Genomic DNA, 13,514 nt, shown 5'->3' on the forward strand with positions numbered 1-13,514 from the left:
GGGGATGCTGAAGAATCAACAAAGGGTCCCAATATGGGAAAAATCTCCTATTTTTTCTGAGCAGCAAGAAAAGGAATTATCCGAACATGTGCTGAATCTTGCTAAAATGTTTTATGGAATGACGATATTTCTCGAAAAAATGAGTTATGGTATAGATGCACACAATGTTCTCGTTGGGCACATGCTCTATGTTCTGGTTGGGATACACCTGAAAATTGTGTTTGCGATTTTTGTGACCACTAAAAATATAATTCATTACTTGTATATAATATAATTACTTGTTCAAGGTATTGTTTTTTCATTGTTTTTCCATTCATACAAATGCCACAGTAATGCGTACAGTTACCCGACTTCTGCGTACAGTTATCCCATATAGGATGGGTAAGGGTGCGCAGTGCAGCTTTTAGGCGAAAAAAATATAGGTCTTTATTAACTTACTTTTGATAGTCTTACTCCTCAGACAATATAAACAAAGCTTTTTTTAACTCACAAAAAAATCCTGGATGTTTTTACATGTTCGCTGAATTTTTTATTATTTTTGGGGGGGAAAATGCGCACAGTTACCCCACTTTCCCATATTGTGTAGGATTCATGACAACATTGTTCAATGGTGATTGTTAAAGTCTATTAAATAAAGGCTTTTTCCAACGTTTCTACCTGGCTAGAATTACGAGCTGAAGTATGAATGAAATGTTGGGTAATTTTGTAAATTGTACTTTTTAAACTGTAAATTGCTTTTTGAAGGAGATTTAGTAGGTAAAAGGATTTTTGGTCTAACAGGTCATCAGTATTGTATATTAATACACACATTATTAATTAAAAAAAGTATTACCATGTTTTAACTAAAATTTGAATTAAAAATCAACTAATATAAGAAAACCAAAAACCTTTCTCTTTCAGTAAACACTATCTTGATTATATTTCATAGCGTCCTGTAAAATCAGAAAATATATTTCTTATTTATGCAGTTGAAACAGAGGTTGTTTTGAAGTTGATGTCTTAGTTTCTGAGGTAAATGTTAAATGCATTAGTTACTCACTAAATTCTATGCTAGACATAGATTACTTTTTTTATGAAGTAAAAAGTTGAAAAACATTAATTACTACTTCTGTACAAAATCCATCGACTTTGATCATTATCGTATCTTCCCAATGAAAGATCATTGATTAGGTTAATGTAAATAAAGTGTGAATGATTCACGTCTTCAATTTACATCCCGATGATGCCATTTTTGCGCCACATTGTTCAGGTTCAATGAGTATATCGTATAGTTGTAGGACTCGATTCTTAGCAGTTTTTTGCTTCCCTACATATCAAGCAATTCAATGACCAAAGGGTTTTTATTTTACGCTTCAGATTTTGTTTTGTATTCTTAAACACTTGATTTCCTATTTGTTATCTCCTTAACAAAAACTTACAGTTTAAAATGTTAAGTATAAGGGTTGATTAAACGCCAAAAGGTACACAAATCAGCAAGTACCCATCATTTCATTTATACTTCATTGATGTTATTTAAGTAATTTTACTGCATTAACTTTTCCTTCACATTTTTAGAATTTATTAGATGTCACAGACCCTCATGCTGGCCATTTTCATCTACAAAATATATGTTCAAGTAGCACTGTAGATTGACTGTAATATCTAGTTATTTATAATAATCAAACTGTTAAATACAGGTTAAAAAGAAAAACGTTATAAAAAATAAAAAAAAATTATGAGGCTAAAAAATTCAAAACCTTTTTTAAAAAATGCTTACACCAACATACATCAATGATTTTGTTTATTTTATTTATTTATTTTAATTTATTTATTTTTTTAAATAGTCGGTTTAAGTTCATTCTTCGATCAAAGTAATTGTTATTTTATGTAGTAGTCAAACGTTTATAATAATAGGTAATAATTATCTGGCTTTATCGCAAATAATATAGTTTCAATTACATTCTCAATCTAGGTATTCATCCCACATTGTTGTAATATGTGTAATATAAAATAAATAAGATATGCATATTTTTAGGACAGCTAATTATTCCAGTATTTTACTACAAGTAAAATGAGGGGGACTAAATTAAATTACAATTGAGAAATCAATAATTGTTGTTGAATAATCTACTTGTTATAACTGTGTGTTATTTGTGCTCACGAATATTTCGGTAAGACGAATTCAAGACAGTAGCCGACTCTAACTTTGTCTTTTTCTACTTTAACATGCATGTACATATGTTATAAAAGTGATTTATCATAATTATAACAAAAAAATATTATAAATGAAGTGGCCAGCATAAGGGTCTGTGACATCTAATAAATTCTAAAAATGTGAAAGAAAAGTTAATGCAGTAAAATTACTTAAATCATATCAATGAAGTATAAATGAAATGATGGGTACTTGCTGATTTGTGTACCTTTTGGCGTTTAATCAACCCTTATACTTAACATTTTAAACTGTAAGTTTTTGTTAAGGAGATTTTTGTACCTTTTGGTTAGATTTTTCTTTTTGTGTATTTTGCAAAGGAACATATCTGCTTTACAGATTTTTTTAAAATTTGGAATAGGCCATTCTTTCATTATAACCTGATAAGCCGTTTAGTCGGAACCGTAACTACTGGAGAGATCTTTTTAAAGAATGATTATAATTGCGGTCCCATCCTCAATAACAATTTTTTTGAGAAAGCGTTTTTAATAAAATAGGAAGGTATTTGTGCGTAAATAGCAAAATTAAACTGCGATTTCAGTACTTCCTTTTAAGAGGAGCAAGAAAAATAAACTGCGATTGCAGTACTTCTCCCTAAAAGGCAAAGATTTTGAATCGAACGACAATTCATTGATGAAAATCGGTTCACTCATTGATAATTTTAACGAGAGCAGTACTTCCTCTTAGTAGGCGTAAGAGCATGATGGCACTTCACAGCCACGTAGAGGAGCTTTAATCACTTCGTGCTAAATTTTATCAAAATCGGACTAAGCTTTATAGAAATATTGGTAATAATAGTTTTAGAAAGGGCCTTATTTAGGTAGGGCTAACTCCCCTCCTTATGAGGCATGGCGTCGAGACTTTTAAAGTACAAATCTGCACAAAATTTCGATTCGAATGACACTTCATTCATGAAAATCGGTTCACGTGTCGATAATTTGAAACGATTGCTATACTTCCTCTTAACAAGTGTAAGAGCTGGTCGCCGCTTTATTGTTACGTAGGGGAGCCTTATCCCTATCATCCTACCAAATTTTATCAAAATCGGACCAAGATTTATAGAGTAATTAGTAATAATAATTTTGGAGGGGGCCTTACATAAAGGGGGCTTACTCCTCTCCCATTCGATGTACAGCGTGGAGACCCCCAAAAGGTACATCTACATAAAATTCCGAATCGAATGACACCTCATTCATGAAAATCGGTTCTCGCGTTTAGGCGCTACGTTGTTTACAAAAAAGGTAACAACAACAACAAGAAGAACAAGAACAACAACATTTTTTGAAAAAGCCGTTTTTGCTCATTTTCGGCAACTTTTTTCTCAAAACCTATTAGATCTGGGTTGTTGCAAAAAAATTACAGTCATAAAGGAGGGTTTGCCCTTTATTTTAAAGAAAATTTGGGAATTTTATCTTTTATAGAAAAAGAGAAAAAAATTGTCAAAGTTGGGTGTTTTTCAACGTTACGCTTTTTCGTCCAGTTTTTGACGATCAACCCTTATACAACTGTCCTACCGGACAGTTTTAATTTTTGTGATTAATCAGCCCCGAACTCTAGGAGGGATCCGCCGTCGAACGTAATGTCCAGGGTGAAGCTCCGTGGTTCAGAGTGCTGTTTACGACTTCTATGACCTTATTCTCATTCATTCATTCTTAGGGAAATTATTATTTCATTTCAATTCATGAGGATGAGAATGAATTTACAGAAGTATATATATAAATATTTTAGCAAATGTAAAACAGTACTAGCTCACTTGGTTATTCAATTATTACTTAGAATAGGGGAACTCATTTTATTTTTTTATGTAGATTCAAAAACACAGCTCTAATCATTTAAAATAAAAAAATCTATAAAATAAGGAAAAATGTGATTTTCAGTTTGGTGGAAGTAAATACGTGCCGATCAATTTGTAAGCTAACCTGCACAATAACCTTCCTAAATAATTACTAAAACCAATCCGTTTTAAGATCTACCCAAACACTTATTATTAAACAAATTAAGTGATAAATTTATTAATAATTAGTTATAAAACTAATATTGTAAAATGGCCAGCGCTTTTCCAAATTATGATGAAGAAGATGCAGACATCAGGGAAATTGTGGTAAGAAATTTCATAAATATGTTCAAATGCTCACTAAAGATTCTTGTTGGTGTTAATAATAATTTTTAGCTATTCCCATTTATTGGAAAGCATTGGGCGATCCCACATAACAGTTTTTGGGCTATCGTCCTGCTGAAATATTATTATTACAATAATTACAGCTTAGTTAGCTTTATTAGATTCATTAAAGTTTCGTTTTTCTTTAAAGGAAGGGATGCGAGCCCTCCACATTTCGCCACCAGAGGAGTTGCAAACGGAAGACGATAATACTGGCGTAACAGTCGAAGTGCTTGGAAATAAATTGAAACCGATCTGCGTATGTAAAGTATTTTATTATACTGCTCTCACTAACCACATGCAGAACTGCAGATGTGGGCAATTACTTTGGTTTTAGCCAACATCTCACTCATCTACCTCAATTACGTACATTTAACTCATTTTAGGCTTTAATCTTTTAGAGGCTGGTAGACGATTTAGTTAAATTTTATGAGGAAAAAAAGTACAATCATTATGAGGTCGTCAAATATGGAGAACCTTTAGTAGAAATAATGCTGCGCAACCAAGGTAATACTACTTTTACTCACATTAGCCTTTGTAAAAGCATTACAGGTCACATATTTTTGTGAGAATTGAGGCCATATTCATTCACACTGTGTAGCACCTTATAAGTGTAAGTCTAGCAAAGGCGCTACAGATTGCTTGCAATTTTGTGTACCACTAAAAAAACCATAACTCTGTGTTTTGCAGAAATATTAATTAGGCAAAGTGAATTGATGTTCTGGATGAAGCTTGGTCAGCTGTATAGCCTAACAAAGTCAGATAAACAACCGGCGATTGATGCGCTCACCAAGGTAGTAACGATTGATCCCAACAACACTGTAGCATGGAACATCCTTGCCGACTGCTACTGGGACAAGAAACTCTATGAGAAGGCACAATTTTGTCTCGAAAAATCGCTTAAACTGGTCAGGATTTATATATCTTATTTTAAATTTTGGTATGTGTGTAATCCGCGAAACCAAGCAAATATCGTAAAGTTCACCAATAGAATTTGGTTAAAATGGCTCAGTTGCAAGAATATTCAGTCTTTAAAGAATAACTGCCCGCCGGAATAGCGACCGTGCAGAACCATTTCATTGGGAATTAGTGGCCGGCCCCTTCTTCATTCATATTTTTCTATGACACTAAACTTGAAGCCACTTATCTTTTAGCCACCAATTTTTTAGACTAAAGACACTTTAATCACACACATTGCAATAAGAGGCTTTGATACTAGAGGAATAAGTATTTGTAATAATGTTTAGACGGTTTTCTGAAAGCAGGTACGAAGCAAAGAGGCTCTCCGGAACATGTCAGCCGTTTGCCGTGAATTGGCCGCAAAATATCGAGGCAGAGAGAAAATTTACCTTCAAACAGGCCTTAACTTGGCCAAAGAAGCTGTGGCGATGGACGTAAAAGATGGATCATCCTGGGCTGTTTTGGGCAACGCCTATCTTACTGGCCACTTGAAACTACAGGAGGGCTTGAAGAGCGCCAAGCTAGCCCTATCAGCATACAAACAGGCTGTAAGTATTCCTTTATGAAATGTCTTAGTGATTTTGGAGATGAGAGGAGGTTTACAAATATTTGTGATCCAAAAGTTTTTTTTTAACACTCCACTGAATATTTGTAAACATCAGACGAAATGAAAAATTAATTTCTGAATTTTAAGCTGTAATGTAACATTATGATAACTGCTTCAATGCAGTGACATTCAGGATTTCGTGTGTTGCAGGTTAGCAATGGACATACCTTGAATCCTGAGCTATTCTATTACCAGGGTTACGTAAGTATTCCTACTATTGTACATACAAGTGGCCACATTCAGAAGTACTGACCATTACCTCCCCTACACATATCACCGCCTAATGAATTCAAAATAGAACGGAACACTTATTTCGGGCCCTCTGACTGGGTAATGTGCTGCTAATTCTTAAAGAAAGAATGTGACCATACACTGCAGTACAACAAGCGTTGCTGGCCACTATTTAATCTTCGAAAATTAATAAATTCAACACCAGTTTCAGAAATATTTCATGGATAGGACTAAACCGGATGAATGCAGCTGTAGAGAACAAGGTGTCATTTGAACACCATGGTAGCCGAGCGGTTAAAGGCGAGACCTGTAAAGCTAATGTGTATTGTGGTACTGGGTTCGAATCCCCGGCCTATAGGTCTTGGATTTTATTTAATGGTTAATAAAAGTAATTAGCAGTAAAGTATGTTTGTTAGTCGCCTCCGTCCACGAATCCTAATTCGGTAGTTGGACGTAACACTCGCCTGAAAAAATAGGCAATTACTTTTACTAGGTGTCCTTTATTAATTACAGGGACGGGTTTGGAGTAGTGGTTGTAAGTTCAGATTATTAAGGGGGCGATTCCCCGTTCGAGTCCGCGTGTAGAGACATTAATTGGTAAAGTGGTAATGGTAAAGTATGTGCTTCCATCGTCCGCGGAAAGTCAACTCCAGTTTTGGAGCATAGCTTGAGATGGGAGTAAACACTCCTCTAGTGCTGTCTAGACGCTGAATGTAGTTCTAATTCTAAACTAACATGTTCGGTTGCAGGTCAACGCGTTTTGTGAAAACTACAAGGAAGCTTTAACTTCATTGGACAATGCCATTGCGCTTGACGGTGATAACGTCCCAGCTAGTGAGCTCAAGGAGAACCTACTTACTTTTCTCAATAATATACAAACTTCTTGTTCTAATTTTGGGAAACTAAATACGAAACGTCTGGCCAAGCTTCGGAGGGTAAGTTATAGAAATTTGTACATCGTACACTGCCTTCAAGTTGGTACTGTCACCAAGGAATTTTGATTTCTCTGTTACAGGAACTTCAAAATACTTTAGTCGAACCTTTCGCGTCATCGTTGGGGGCCGAACCTACCAGAATAAGTTCTTTACACTTGGGCGAGAACCCCAATTTGCTTGCTTATGGGAAAGTTATGTGGTGTGTGCCTGCAGAAGACTGCCTGCCATTGTAAGTATAGACTGCGCATCATCCTCCTGAATCTCTATACATATGAATTATTGATTAATTTTGACGATATTGACATTCTGGATTTATTGCAGTACTTGTGGGTTAATAGAACCCAATGGTCAGGTTTTCGTGACCACCGTTTACAACATGGTCCCAGATAAAAAGTTTTTTGTAGGGGATACAATTTTTATTCCAAACCCTGACTACAAATTAGTAAACTTCAAATATAACGAGCAGGTAAGCAGCATCTTGTAACGTGCCTCAATACATTCCATACATATCTACAGTGCTGAACAAAAGTCTGCATACACCCTGAAAATTTGTCTTTTATCTCGGTCGGAAAGCTTAGGCGGTTGCCCATTTCTCGGCTTACTTTCAAAAGTTTTTTGGTTTTTATAATTTCTTATCACAGTCTGGACACTCGCGTGGCTTCTTTGAATAATGTTTGCAATGTTAAGATATGAAAATCCTTGATTATTTAATTTAACTATTAATCTGCGTTCTGTCACAGAAATTTTCTTTCTTTGGTGAACCATTTTAAATAATAATAAATTCTTAACTAACTCAAATCCGCCTATATTCACGTTTCAACTAAAACTAATAAATTTTTAGTTAAAGTATTATAATAATATTCAATTTATCAATTCTGTATGTGGACTTTTGTTCAGGCATCAACTCCGATCTTTTTATTTATATGCAATGGGAGATGGCAGAGGTCTTTTCATCTCTCATATATACGTATATTTAGTAATAATAGTTACAAATGTTTAAAAATGTTTAAATCACATTTTTTACTCTAATAATTCTTTATTTTGAAAATTCCCGAAATATTGTGTTGTATTTAGACTTTTGATCGGCACTGTATCTGTAGCATACAGGAGAATTACAATAATTCTTTAATACAGATTATTGGCTGGCGTCGACGCTATGGGTTAGTAATGAAACAATCTGAACTTCTAAAAAGAATCGAACACTATTTATATCGGAATCGGTTTGTTTCCCCTATTAGTAGAGGAACTGTTACAGTGCATTCTAATAATTAAGGTTTCAAATTGTTACAAATCTGTAATGAAGATAGACAGGATATTATAATTAAACCAGTAATAACCGTAGAAGTATTGTTTGTAAAAGTATAAAGTAGCCATTGTACATTACCTTGATTTCCTATTACCATTTAAGTATTTTTATTTACCTAACAATTTGTAAGGACAGTTCTTACTTTCTGCACGAAGACTGACGTGTTGCAGTGCATTGAAATTAGCTGCAGCACAGTTGATTATGCGGTGTCTACTTTTGTCGGAAGAGTGCATTTCTGTCTAGAGAACACGAGATAATTTAAATGCTCCAGTATTTAAGAGAAAAACCATTCAACCCTAGTGGAGCAATTTCGAACTTCCATGTATCGCGTTATGTACTTTCATTTTCAGATTATAACAGGTTTTTCAACATGGCACTTGGAAACTGAACCGGAAACAATGTCTGGCAGGAAATACTTTACAACACTGAATCCACTCACACGTTTTCCTCAATTATTCACCCATTTACTATATACAGCCATCAATCATGCTTCTAATATGCTACGGTAACAACCAACTAATTGTTGGGTAGTAACAATTATTAAAAGAGACCGCGTCGTACAGACCTATCACTAATATAATATTAAAAGTCCTAAGGCATGCTTCTAATGTCCCATATTTTGTTACTGTTACTTACAACAGTCTCAATGAACCTTGCTACTCTAACATATATTTTCTTTGTTTACAGACCTATCAATTCCATTCGCTTCGAGTGGATGATCCAGCGACTTCATTGTTCCACTCAAATGGCTAAGAAGGAACCTTTCTTTCAGGATTACATGCCACCTGAATTATCACCGCTGGAAAAGACGATGCCTGGTTTTACTTTTAATTTATGAATGTCTAAATAGTTTTGTATTAATTTCTATTTTTTGTTTTTCTTTATTTAAATATTCATTGAAATTGACCTTTGGTTAGAGAAATGTAGCGAAAGCTCTCTAATTACATTCATCCAAAAAATTATTATGTTTGAGAAATTAAAACGGAAAAAAAAAATTAAAAGAGATTGTCTAAGATATATTTTGTTTCTGATGCTTTTTTATATAAAAATAAATAAAAAATATAAAAATAAATAAAAAATATAAAAATAAATAAAAAATATAAAAATAAATAAAAAATATAAAAATATAAAAATAAATAAATACAACAAACTAATAATTTTAGTTTTTTATTCTATATAATTTATTATTATTATTATTTATGATTTAAGGCTCGTCATTATCTAAGGTTATTGGTGCCCGGAGCTTTTTGCAGTGCACTGCCGGCCTCCGGACAGTGTTCTCTCGTTACAGGCAACACTGAATCTTTTCCCTAATTTATTATTATTATTTTTTTTTGTGAGCATGCTGTATTTATTAAAATTTTTGACATATACTGTTTGCAAATTTATTCAATTACAGTTCAACAGAAGAAAAATTACATGTGGTGAAGACGGGTCCGCGTTGGTAAGCGGTGTAATTTCAGTATACTTTATACGGATGCAATTTCAGGTGATATAAATTATAATAATAATAATAACAATAATAAAAATGCACATTTGGTCCTGTGGAGGAATACATTATGACTTCTCCTCCTTGGCAAATAACTCCCGCTAACATATGCATGAAAATGGCTGCCTATCGAAAAGAAGAAACCCCTCCCATTATTTATAGGCAAGAATTATTAGACATTTTACATAGAAATGAAGAGTATCGACCCGTATTTACAGATGGGTCGAAGACGGAGAGTGGCGTAGGAAGTGCCATATTCACATATGGAATAACAGAAACGTGGACACTACCCCGATATAGCTCTGTATACACAGCAGAACTACACGCAATCGTTCAGGCTCTCCAAAGATCACTGGATAATGGATACAATAAAGTAATGATCCTTTCGGACTCATTAAGTGCACTCTCAGCTCTTTCGGATGTATTCTCCCTGGACCCGTTTATTAGCAAAATATATAATCTCCTAGTTCAGCTAAAATCCCACGGTCAACGAGTGATCTTCACATGGATACCAGGCCACATTGGCATAGCTGGCAATGAAAAAGCGGATCAGGCGGCAAAAAGGGCCGCCTCTAATCAAATACAAAATGACATCCCTGTTCGACCCACTGATCTAAAAGCTCAAATAAGAGAAAACATAATTAGAAAATGGCAGCATCAGTGGGATTGCGTCAATGAAAAACTGAAAGATATTGAACCACGGGTGCAACGTTCAGCAGCTGAGAATCTCCCGCGGCGAGAATCAGTAATATTGACGAGGCTACGAATTGGGCACACACGAACCACCTCCTTGGTACCTCCTTCTAGGTGCTAGAAAACCGAGGTGATCACGGTGCAGAGAGAGACTTTCAGTTTGGCATGTGTTGGAAGTGTGTCAGGCACTTCGTCAAGATAGAGAAGCAGCAGGCCTGCCACATGATTTGCGCACAACGTTGCAAGAAGGGTCTTCATATACAAAAGGGTTATTTGCTTTCTTGAAGAGAATAAATAAGTATCACCAAATTTAGATTAGATTAGGTTTAGGTTTAGAGGTTAAAGGGAAGAGGAATATCGAGTACTCTTCCCAAAGTGTAAATGTAGAGTGAAAAATTTTTATTGGTATAAATGTATTTATTAGCGTGTATGTATTTATTAGCATGTTTGTATTTATTAGCATGTTTGTATTTATTAGCGTGAATGTATTTATTGGCGTGAATGTATTTATTAGCATGTTTGTATTTATTAGCATGTTTGTATTTATTAGCATGTTTGTATTTACTAGCGTGAATGTATTCATTAGCATGTTCGTATTTATTAGCGTGAATGATTGTATAACTGTACAGTATTTAGTTGTAGGATAATAGCCATTATAGTGGGTGTAGGAATATCTATAAGAGTACTACACCCAGTTAGATTTAAGGACTATTAACAGGGGAAGGAATATCTATAAAAGTTCTTCCCTTCAAGAGCAAATAACCTTTTGGCTAAGAGAGAAACAAGTTGAATCTACATGATATACTATAGGGAAGCACATCGATAATTTACTTATAATTATTTTAATTTATATTACTGATAAGAGGCATGCCTAAGGGTTTGGATAACCTCGAAATGAGGAAAATATAAGGAATGGCAACTATGTATCCACCCTCCCCCTCGTCGACTGAGTCGATGATTTAAGAGGGGATGTATGGAGGCATTATTCGTAACCTGGAGCTCCACTAACCTTGCTGGTCAAGGTTCAGCGATGGATGCGCATGGGTGACAAGAACAACTGCCATCCCAAGTAGTGGAGAAATATGTTTGAGAAGAACAGATATTAGAGGCGCTAATAACCTCAGCTGTTGATGCGCCGAAAAAAAATAAAAATAAATAAATATAAATGCATGAATTCAGTGAATTCTGTTTACACTAATTTAATGGCAGTCGTCAATACCATAAAAGAGAATTTTAAATGTCAAATTACGATGATAGTCTTAAATCACATTTAAGCACAGAATAACAATTCTAGAACTCAAAAATTTCAAATGTTCGACATTTTAAAAATCTCACGTCACAACTTCTTTTTTTTAGACTTTGCAACATACCTGAATCTAAAAATAAAAATATAGTCTTAATTATAAATAACAGAAGCTCTTAATTTTGTGATTGCACCTTTGGTTACACAGTTAAATCCAAAATACGTAAATGTTGGTCACATACCAGTTTTTTTTTGTTAATTTCTTAACAGTAATGATAAAATCCAGGAGCTTGTCTTGGTCTAGTGGTCAAGAACGTGGCTTAGTAACTGTGAGGTCGCCGGTTCGAATCCCGTGTATGACTACTTTTTATTTGTTGGGAAAAATTGTTTACAGTAAAAGTATGAGTTTCTGCCCCGCCCACGACACCTAATTGGTAGTTGGGCGTTAAGCTCCGCCTCAAAAAATAGGCGATTACTTTACTTTACTTTCATTGACAAAATCCAATTTATTGGAATGGAAATTTACACAAAGTTAATCTTGAAAGAAATGTATTTCAAGGTAAAGATGTAAAAACCTATATTTCTTAGTAAGAAAGAATAATGCCAAATGACGGCTGTCAAATCCATTTTTTATGCCATATGCTAGAGATCTTTTGCAGATTGACAAGTGGATTTTTATTGAGAAGTTGGTAATTTCCATTCTTCGTGAGGGAAGAGCCTTCAAAGGTGCAATTTCATGCACTACTCCATTTCTTCTTTTTATAAAAGTGGAGCACTGCAATCAGATGAATTTTTCGAATTGTTGTTTGCACTGGATTTTAGCGCACTCTCATTTCGAAAAAGTGTTTGAATTTGATATTTTGCTTAAGAGCTACGAAGGAGAGCGACAGCGAGGAATTATATTCAAAAGCGGTACCGACCAGAGTATCGACGTTGCAGGTTTTTCGATCTTCTTTAAACGGCTTCCCCGATTTCCTGCGCATGCTCATTTCCTGCTACATTACACTCTCTTGTAGTATTTTGCTCTACCGGTTGGAAGTGCCGGCTGGATTTCATAACGCAACTAGCGTAATCTTTCATAAAATGATTTAGCTTCTCTTTCTAACTATCAAATCATTCGGCAGGCCTGCTTACACTTATGTTTAGACGCCTTACCTAATACCTTTCCAAGCTGATGTACTTCGCACATGTTGCGTTGTATTAATTTTTTAATACTACAATCACCACAGTTGCTACCATAACCTGTTCTTTCATGTAATTCTATAGGTTTAATCCCCTTTTTTTACGATAACTTCAAAATTGAAATAGTAAAACCATACATTTATCTCGGAATGCTTTTTCTCTTTTTCAAGCCTTTTTTCACTTACAGCTGACCATTTCATTAGAAAATCACATTTAGCATCCCGTAAAGTTAGAGAAATTTTAATAAAGTCAAAATCGGATTCGCTAGTGACAAGAAAAAAATTATTAGCATCTATGATTAATTCCGTTTTAATATATATGTATAGCGCAGAAATTTGGGCTCCATTATATTGCAATAAGTTAGAATATGTTCAGACCAGATATTTTAAATCCATCTTCCATTGGCCACGAAATGTACCTAATCATTATGTACGTATAGAAGTTAGGTTAGAGTCCATTGGAATAGAGGTTCTAAAAAAGATGGTTAGATGGTGGTATAAAATTCAACTAATGGATGGTGAC

General features: G+C 34.4%; 1 protein-coding gene across 2 annotated transcripts; it reads left to right on the top strand.

Annotated features, from left to right (window-relative positions):
- Positions 1–4,066: 4,066 nt before the first annotated feature.
- LOC141461756 (tetratricopeptide repeat protein 5-like) lies at positions 4,067–9,410 on the top strand. Of its 2 annotated transcripts, XM_074143059.1 has the most exons (10): positions 4,068–4,289; positions 4,498–4,605; positions 4,748–4,853; positions 5,037–5,254; positions 5,612–5,854; positions 6,064–6,114; positions 6,894–7,079; positions 7,160–7,308; positions 7,401–7,545; positions 9,073–9,410. In XM_074143059.1, exons 1-10 carry the CDS (start codon positions 4,233–4,235, stop codon positions 9,136–9,138), a joined length of 1,329 nt encoding a protein of 442 aa, XP_073999160.1. In that variant the 5' UTR covers positions 4,068–4,232; the 3' UTR covers positions 9,139–9,410. The 2 variants fall into 2 exon arrangements, with proteins under 2 accessions (XP_073999161.1, XP_073999160.1); XM_074143060.1 differs by lacking the exon at positions 6,064–6,114 and having other exon boundaries at positions 4,067–4,289.
- Positions 9,411–13,514: the final 4,104 nt, after the last annotated feature.

The sequence above is a fragment of the Rhodnius prolixus genome, unplaced genomic scaffold (genome assembly GCF_049639745.1).
Source record: "Rhodnius prolixus isolate KJV_2025 unplaced genomic scaffold, Rpr scaffold_12, whole genome shotgun sequence".
Lineage (NCBI taxonomy): Eukaryota > Metazoa > Arthropoda > Insecta > Hemiptera > Reduviidae > Rhodnius > Rhodnius prolixus.